Below are 9,729 nucleotides of genomic sequence, written 5' to 3'. Positions count from 1 at the left end.
CCTTAATTTAGACAGTGTCCTATCAAGTGATGTTTACTTTAGTCTTTATAGTTGTGTCTGGATTTCTTTCATTTTTTTGTAATGGCCATAAATCATTACTATCATTATTAGTCAAAAGAATCCCTTAAAATTTTCTCATTTGACAAGGAAAAAGATGTCAAAAAGACTTACACATTCAAATGGTCTTCAGTGTTAAGAACAGGAGTTGTCTAAGAGGTCACTGACGAAGACAACACCATTATAGAAGGACATTACAAATACTGTAGAGCGCTGCAGTTCAGGGGAAGGAATGATAAGGAGATGAGGCTGGAGTGACAGGCCTGAACTTCGTTCAAAGGGTCTTTTACATCACTCTACCCTATGAGAAGTCACACCAAATATCTTAGGAAAATAAAAATGAACAAGACAAGTAACAATCCCAGAGAGTTGCAGTATAGAGGTTATTTTAGAAGGAAACTAGACTGAAAGAAAAAAAAATTAATTCACAGACTAATACAGTAACTCACGTGAGAATCAACAAAACCTTGGAGAAAAAAGTCAACAGCAGCAAAGATGAGAAAGTCACACTGAGGTGTAAAAATAGGAAGCTTTGTGAGAGGGAGAGACATGGGTATATGATGTTAGTAAAGAGACAGAAGTGTTTCACTTAAGGAATTCAGAAGGCTTCTCTGGTAGTAAACTTTCCATCGCTCTAACAAAACACCTGAAATAATTAGCTTATAAAGAGGAAAGGTTTATTTTGCCTCTCTTTGGGAGGTTTTGGTCCACAGCTGGGCAAACTCACTCCTTTGGGCCTGTGGTGATACAGGTCTATCATGGTAGCAAACAAGCTGCAGAGCAAAGCTGCTCACTTCACGGCAAGGACAGAGCACAGAAAAGACTAAGGTCTCACAATCACCACTTCTTAAAGTTTCTACCAGCTCCCATACTGGGCATTAATCCTTTGGATAATATGGACCTTTGGGGAACATTCCAGATCCACACAGTAGTCAGTAGCTTTCAAAAAGGTATCCTTTACAAATATATTTCCCAAGGAAGGCATTACAGAAATATCACAGATGCCAGACACCTTTAAATATTTCCAAAAGAAATATCAAAAAGTGTGCCTGCTCATGTCCACTAGAAGAATAACCAAAGTACCAGACACACTAAAAACCAAAGTTCTCAGTTCTTGTTTACTGTTGTAATGGGACTATGTAGACATGTGTCTCTACCTTAGAGGCTAACCTCTTCCTTATTAATCCTTTGGATAATATGGGCCTTTGGGGAACATTCCAGATCCACACAATAGTTAGTAGCTTTCTTCCGAAAAAGCCAAATTATGACAGAAATGGAATACTATGAATAGCTGTTGGACCTGAGTCACATTTATAAATCACTTACAAGTCAAGGTCAAACCCCAGGTTTCAGATTATTTTCTTTTTGGTTCTTGATTAAGTATAATCTTTTAACTTGAAAAATTATAAACACTTAAATTACAAAAGTAAAATGTGCTTACTACAGTAATTCCAACAATTCAGACACAATTAATTCCTCCACCCTCTACCAACATCCTATCTTTATTATCCTGAAACTCCTATGGAAAATGAGTTGAATTCTTCTAAATTTTTTTCCTTTGTAAGCATATATATATAATAAACATACAAATAAAATGAGTTGAATTCTTCTAAATTTTTTTCTTTGTAAGCATATATATAATAAATATACAAATAAAATGAGTTGAATTCTTCTAAAATTTTTTTCTTTGTAAGCATACACACACACATATACACACACATCCTTACTGATATCATACTGTAATCTTTTACCTAATATAATCCTAGCTTCCAAGCCAATGTACATAACATGTTTACTTTTAGCATCTGCAGACACACTGGTATACCCACTGTTTTTATAAATTTATTTTGTATTTGATTTTCTAAAGACAGCATCTCACTGTGTAGCCCAGGCTGGCCTGGAACTGGCACTCCCCCAGACTCCACCTCCCAACTGCTGGAACTGCAAGTGTATACAAGCATGCCAGAATATACAACGAAGATTAAATCAAGACACTTAACATATCCATCAGCTCACCAACTTTTTTGGGGATGAGAATATTAAAAATCTATTCTTTTGGCTATTTTGAAATATACATTACTACCAACTATAGTCAGCATGCATGACAACAGACCACTAAAACTTTTTCCTTGGGTGTAATTTTGTACCCTCTGATGAGCTCTCCTTTCCACATCTCCTCTCCCTAGCCATCTCTCATTTCTAGCCTCTGGCAATCATTTGTCTACTCTCTACTTCTACAAGATTAACTTTTATCAGATTACACATATAAATGAAATCATGAAGTATCTCTCTGTCTGTGCCTAGTTGGTTTCACTTAACGTTGACCTCAAGTTCTATCCATGCCATCACGATTGACAGAGGTACCTTCTTTTTAAGGCTATATAGTATTCTTTTTGTGTATATGCCCATTTTCTTGATCCATTCATGTGCTGATGTACACTAGATTGCTTCCATATTGGCTATTATGAATAGTGCTGCAATGAACAAAGGAGTACAAATATCTCTCTGACACAGTAATTTCCTTTAGGTATTGAAATGGAATTACTAGATTGCTAGATCATAATTTGATATACATCTTGGACAGTCCAGTGTTTCAATATTACAAATAATACTATAATAACACTGTGTAATTCTTGAAGTACTAGTTAAATCTCTATCAGATAAATCCACATAAGGAAGATTTCTGGCTAAAGTATGATACTCTGCTAAGCCGCTAGAAGGTCATAACTTACAGACCCACTAAGAGTCAGAAAGTTAACTTTTCTCTATTCTTTAGGCCCCTGCCAATATTAAAGATTATTATGCTCATTTCTGCCTAAGTGGAAAAATTATCTGCTAGTCACAGAGCACATCTTTTCAGCTGTTCATTGTCCACTTGCATTTCTCCTTTTATGAAATGTCTGTTCAAATTCTTCACTTTGAATTCTATTGAGGGGGTCTTTTTTAAATTAAATGTCTTTGTCTTAACATGTAGAAATTTATTTATGGTGGGGGTTTTGTTGGTGGTGGTGCTGCTGCTGTTGTTTGTTTTGTCTGAGACAAGTTCTCCCTATATAGCCCAAGCTAACCTCAGACTAACCTCAAGCTTGGATTCCTTTTGCCTCAGCCTCCCAGTGCTTGGGATTACAGACAAAAGCCACCATATCCAGTTATTCACAGGGTTATTCTCAAAAGCTGTTAATGTTTTCTATAACCAACTGCCAAGTTTTTCTATTATGGACTGTGTATTTTGTGTCTTTCTTAGGTCCCTTCTGCTATCTGCTAATGTTATCAAAATAATCTTTGTTTCTCCTTGTCATTTTCTTCTAATTATTTTCTTATAAATTGGTTTATATTACATTCAAATCTTAAATCCATCTAGAATTTATTCACGTAGTATTATGACTTGTATGCTGTTCTAACACCATTTATTGAATTATCCATTTTTTAAAATGCTTCCTCTTAGAGTAATAGATCACTACAAATAGCTAGATGGTATACAGACAAAATTCCTGGAAACTGTTAAACTTCACTAAGTGAGGCAGAATTCTGAAGTTATAAAGTTTATTAGAAAGCATTCATTGTTTTCTCGTTGAAAGCAATTGTACATTGGGATACATGCATACAGGATACAAGTATACACTGCCCAATGCTGTATAACATAATCGCAATCTAATTAAATCACTGATCTCACTACATAAGCCTGACTTTTTTTCAACCTAAGTAGTAAAAGCAGAAATAATCATTTCTTACAATCTCAGTATTATTGATTCAAACATAGGTATTTATAAAGAACAAACTGACAGGTGCTAGGATAAAATGGGGAATGAAACAAGTGTTCCTGCTTTCATGAGGCTTACAATCTAATAAGCCCTTCTCTCCTGTAAAAAGGGAAATCTACAATCACACATGAAATACAATGAAAAGCATTCTGCCAAAGTTTACAATACACTAGACTTCCCATTTCCAAAATACTACTTTATTTCAAATGTACCTCTTTATCTCGTGACCATCTACTATACTCATGTTGAAAACATTGCTAGGGTTGATATTAATTCCGTTAACCTAAACCTCGAAATACCCATGTCTAGTCTGTTCACTTTCTCTATAATATTCACTTTCTTTCACTAAAATTAAAAACCTCAGTTAAGAAATTATAAATTTATATCAGTCATGTTTGATCCATTGAAGCAAAGGTATTTCTTTAAAGTTCATGCAAATTTAATAGTCCAAAGGAGCCTAGAGATGTAGCTGAGTGCCCAGTCAACAGCAGGTAACAAGAACAGCTCCTTAGCACCGGCCCTGTAGCCACACCCCCTCCTCCCCCAGCCCCAAACCCGTCCCGCCGAGGGGAGCGAAACAATGCCAGTGGGGTAGGGCAGACGGGACTCTGGCCCGCAAGGTGACCTTGGCCGAGTATCCTCAGTTATCTCATCCGGAAAATGAGGCTAGTCGCGGATGGTCGCCCCCACCCCGCGTGTGGGCTCCGGACTCCGGACTCCGCCCCATGCCTGCAGGGCAGCTCCAGCGCTCCCAAACGGCCCCCACCGCTGCCCCGCGTCCCCCGTCCGGCCGCGAGCTACCTGCGATTTGGGAGACGAAGGCTTCCGCCACCAGAGACATGTCGGCTGGGCGGCCCCGCTGCCCGGCGCCTGCGCTGTGCGGGCCTCGGAGTCCCTGCCTTGCCTCGCGGTTCCCAACAGCTAACCCGCCTAGCCAGACAGCGGCTCAGACTCGCAGAACCCACCACGCCAGCCGCCACCAGGCCCGCAAGGTTACCGCCACGACTGGCCGGGGACTTCCGGCGCCGCTTACAGCGCGCGCAGGCACTTCCGGCTGCTCCGCCCCGCGCGCTCCGGGCCCTAAGGCTACCGGTGTGAGCCCCTGGGGACTAGTACCAGGCGCTCTAAAAAATATATAGATTTATATTACATATAAATATATAATTTAATATGATGTAATATTACATAAGGGTGTATATCTATAATGTAAGTATATATATATATTTTTTTTTAACATACCTGTGGTATTCTATTTTATTTCGTCCTCTCAACAACCCATCAAAATGGTAAGAGTAGGGAAATAAAGAGGTTAAGCTGCCTGCTCACGGACTCCGCGGAGGCTCAGAAGCCCATAATCTCCCTTAGTTCTAACTGCGATTTTTTGGGGGGTCCATGAACAGATAGTATCAATTATTTATTGAAATGTTCCAGAAGGAGGCTTGAACTGCTAAGTTGAAAGATGGTGTGTCTTTCAACTCCATGCACCCAAAATGAAACTTGGAGAATCCTTTAATTTCACATTTCTCACCTTTTGGAAGTTAAGAGGGTGGAAGGGAGAAGGGGCGCCAGATCCAATGAGTCCTAACACCTTAACCTATACACTTTTTAAATTATATGTTTACAATTGGAGAAAAATCTTATACTTTATAGAATTAGAAGCATGAAATTACAAGTGTAATAGAGTTCAGAGATCATCTGGTGAACCAAAGCCCCTTTCACTGATGAGAAACAGGATCCTAGGGGGTGTGTGTGCAATATACGTGTATGTGACAGTGTATGTGTGCAGTATATGGGCATATACATCTGAGCATATGGATGGACTTGTTCAGGTCAGAGGTAAGTGAAGTATTCCTCAGTCACTCGCCACCTTATTTTTTGAGACACTATCTCTCGCTGAGAACTTGAAAGCCAAGTTGCCTGGCCCACCAGCCAACATTCAGGGATTTTGTTTCCACCCACCTCCCTGCAAGCGCTGGAATTCCAGCCTCTGCCCCTGGCTTTTACGTGAGTGCTGGTGAACTCAGTCTTATTTACCACCGAGCCATCTCCCCAACCTCAAGATGATTCATTTTCAGTCACAGTGAGTCAAAAAGTCCGTGCTGGGTATGTAGGTCCCTGGTAGGGCACTTGCCTAGCATGCATTTGATCTTGGGTCCCAAGCACCCCCCCCCCAAAAAAAAAGAGTCATAAAGCTTATTAAATCAGTGCATAGAAGACTTGATCGTCTAAGAATTACTGTCCACAATAGCTTCTATCTTTACATCCATAGATCTCTGAACTTGCATTATAACTTATTGTCCATATTTTTGCCTCCGTAACTAATATATTTAAGTGATGTATTGGTTTCCTAAAGCTGTTGTACAAATAACCACACATTTGGGTGTCTTAAAACAGCAGATACATTTATTCCCTAGTTCTGGATGCTGGAAGTGTGAAATGGTGTTAACAAGACCCTGCTTTCTCCCAAGGCGGAAGGATGAATGGTTCCTGACTCTTCATAGCTTCTGATTGTCAGTGGTCCTCGCTCTCTGCTTCCATAGCCACATAACATTCTCCCTGCATGTCTGTTTGTCCAGTACTCCCTCTTCTAATGACTGTACCAATCATTGGATTAACGCCCACTCTAACAGAGAATGACCTCATCTTAATTTCATCTACAAAGAGCCTATTTCTAGATAATGTCACATTCACAGATACCAGAGGTTAGAGTGTAAACATTTTTTGAGAGGACATAAGTCTATTAGGTAGAAAGTTTTTAAACAATAAATCTTACTAATATTTGTATCCCACTCAGCAAGTAGGAAGCTTGTTAAACTAAATTTAAATTTACCCAATAAATAAAAAAGCATCTTTTCTCTGAATAAAATTCGTGGCTGACAAGGAGCTGTGACTTCCAGAAATACAAGGTAGATAATAGGTGGCTCTGGTTTGTGCTGAGGGAAGAAATCCCAATAGTAGAGTGTAGCTGCCCGATTTCCTTCTCATTCTGTTGGTAATTTTTGACCAAGAGAAATTAGCTGTTTCAGTTATTTTGGTGCCAATCAAAACTATTTGCTGTCTTCTGCATTGTGAATAATTATGTACTCCCATCTTCAATTTACCTTTATAAAGCTACAGATACTATGTTTTGCTTACTTTTTGACAGATTTGGTGCTCTGTTCAAGAACTTGAGCCAAAGCCCTACAGAGTACTGAAAATTGGGCTGAGAAGACCAATAAACAAGTATAAGGGATAGAGTTGAGCCCCAGAGTGGAAAAGCATGCCAGATGCAAAGACTGGGAATATATTCGAGAGAAACAGACATGACTGAGGCAAAATAGAATGACTTCACAGTTTTGGCTAAGCAGCCATGGCTTGCTAGATGCATGGTACATGGATAAACTGGGCTGACTCAAGAGTACTGTGTTAGGACTTGCACCTATCCTTTATTACTATAGCAAGTATCTTAGTCATGGATGCTAGAAGAAAATATCTTAGGCTAGGTAATTTATAAACAGCAAATTTATTGTTTATTTCTCAAAGCTCTGAGGTCCAAAATCAAGGCTTCAGTAGATCTAGTGTCTGGTAAGCAGAACAATTCATCACAGATGGTACCTTCCCTATGTCTTCACATGGTGGAAGGGAAAGGGGGGTTAATAAGCTCCCTCAAGCCTTTTTAATAAGGATTCTAATCCTGTACATGACAAAAGAGCCTTGTTTCCTAATCACCTCATGAAGGCCCCTACCTCTTAAATATTATCATATTGGTGTTTAAGTTTCAACATTCCAATTTTGGGAGGGTACCAATATTCAGACCACAGCAGCTAGCCTTTTAGAAAAAAACCTTTAAAATAGAGATCTGCTGGGGGCACTGTCTGTACTCAACTCTTTTCATTGTAGCCAGGGAAGCGAATCCTCAGCAGCATATGGATTTACTTTTTCTCTCTGACTGACAGTTCTTTTGCTTCCCACACAGGCAAATTTAGGCTGGAAAGAATGTATAATGTGGGAGGTCTTTATTGCTAAAAATTAAATCCAATAAAATGCAGATGTCCTAACAGTGCCCGCAAACAAGCTTTCTTTGTAATAAAGAACCAACTGGAGAAAATATATTTATGCATCTGTATTAGAACAACGGGTAGATTTAAAACTGAAGATCTGTTTAAGATCACCACAATTAAGGGAAATACAAGAAAACAAGCCACTGGAATTTTTAAGAATGAAGTTATAAAACAAAAGTGCTAGGGAATCCATATGTTACTAAAAGAATAGTTGCACAATTATTTAAAATAAAATATCAATCCATGACATTAATATTAACAGTCTTATTGTTTGTTCTACTAAAATCACTTTTCTTGCCAAACTCTCCTGTCATAAGCTATTTCCATGTCTCTAACTTTATGTCCCTATATTACATAGTAAGAAAATGTTTGACTATTGTGATAAATATATTAACATTAAAAATTTAAGGCTTTTTATCTGCATTTAATATTTCTGACAGAATATTAATACTTTAATGAAAATATTTTCTTTTTTGAAAGATGTCAGTAAGAGAAAACTTTTATCCAAAATTCCTTCAAATCATACTATTGATTTGACAATAAAATAGTAAATTCATGAATTCTTAAGTTAATCCCCTCTACTACCATCAACAGCTTTAACTATGGCTAGTTCGTTCAACCCAAACAGAGCGTTACACAGTTGGGAAACACTAAAGTAGTCAGGTTATGCCACAGAGCTTTCTGTTATTCTGTTGTCTTTATTGCTTTGGAAACAGTGGAACTGTAGACAATTCTAAACTGCTCCAACCAATCTTTCTCTTTTTTTCCTTCTAGCCTTCCTTTTTCTTTCTTTTTCTTTCTTTCTTTCTTTCTTTCTTTCTTTCTTTCTTTCTTTCTTCCTTTCCTTTGAGACAGAGTGAGGGGAGGAGGGTCCTGCTGTATAGCTAAAGGTAGCTTATAATTAATTCACTGTGTAGCCCAGGCTGCCCTCAAACTCACCTCAAGTGTTAGGATTATAGGCATGTGCCACCATGCCTAGCTTTACAAAGATATATTTAAAAGGGTACAGAAGTGTAGTGGTAATTTATTCTTATATCTCTTAATTCCTTTTCTCCCCCTTTTGAATACCTTAGGAATCATAATTAACCAGGACTTTTTAAGTTTTTACCTTTTTTTAACTTTCCGATTATAGTATCTTGTATTTTAAGCTAGCGAACTATAGCATATCTAACTACCTTTTGAGAAATAGCTACATGATTGATTGTTGAGACAAAGATTTTTCATATATTAACTTTTTTCAAAAGAAATTAAAATGCTAAGTTTCCAACGTATTCTTCTAAGCATTTTCTTGCTCACTTTTATAGCTTAACATTGGAAACTGAATCTTCTTAATTTAATGACTATACTGTTCACTGGTGGCGATAATATCTTATTTACAGTCACAGGAACTGTATTAATAAGGACTATTGTGATTGCAAGTTATAAAAACACAAAGCTAGCTTAAGAAAGTTTAAGTTATTGCCCCATTGTGGTAGAAACAATAAAGTGACAATTCACAGAACTAAGGAAGACCTCTAGGAACCAGGAGCTTAGGTTTCAGCCTCTCTCTCTCTCTCTCTCTCTCTCTCTCTCTCTCTCTCTCTCTCTCTCTCTCTCTCTCTCTCTCTCTCTCTCTCTCTCCCTCTCCCTCTCTCCCCATCTCCCTCTCTCCCTCTCTCCCTCTCTCCCTCTTTCTCCCCCCCAACCCCCCATCTCTGTTCAGCTTTAGTCTTTTATCTGGAAATGCACCTTCTTCAGGTGACACAAGAAATGGCTACCAGCATCAGTGACTTCACATCCTCCAAGCTTGAGAGTTACCCTGGAAGCATTATAATTGTCCTTGCTTGGGTTGTATTATCCTGGTTTGGATGTTCTTGTCCCTGCATTTGGTG

General features: G+C 38.4%; 1 protein-coding gene across 4 annotated transcripts in view; it reads right to left on the bottom strand.

The window, feature by feature from the left end:
- Mtx2 (metaxin 2) overlaps positions 1 to 4,849 on the bottom strand; it is a 67,620-nt gene extending 62,771 nt beyond the window's left edge. For all 4 annotated transcript variants that reach the window (XM_008855318.2, XM_029557277.1, XM_029557276.1 and 1 more), the window contains exon 1: positions 4,620 to 4,849. In XM_008855318.2, the coding sequence (XP_008853540.1) occupies positions 4,620 to 4,659 (40 nt within the window). In that variant the 5' untranslated portion in view covers positions 4,660 to 4,849. The remainder of the gene's footprint in view (positions 1 to 4,619) is intronic.
- Positions 4,850 to 9,729: the final 4,880 nt, after the last annotated feature.

Source organism: Nannospalax galili, unplaced genomic scaffold, assembly GCF_000622305.1.
Source record: "Nannospalax galili isolate Female #2095 unplaced genomic scaffold, S.galili_v1.0 scaffold346, whole genome shotgun sequence".
Lineage (NCBI taxonomy): Eukaryota > Metazoa > Chordata > Mammalia > Rodentia > Spalacidae > Nannospalax > Nannospalax galili.
This window is presented reverse-complemented; position numbering and strand designations above follow the sequence as displayed.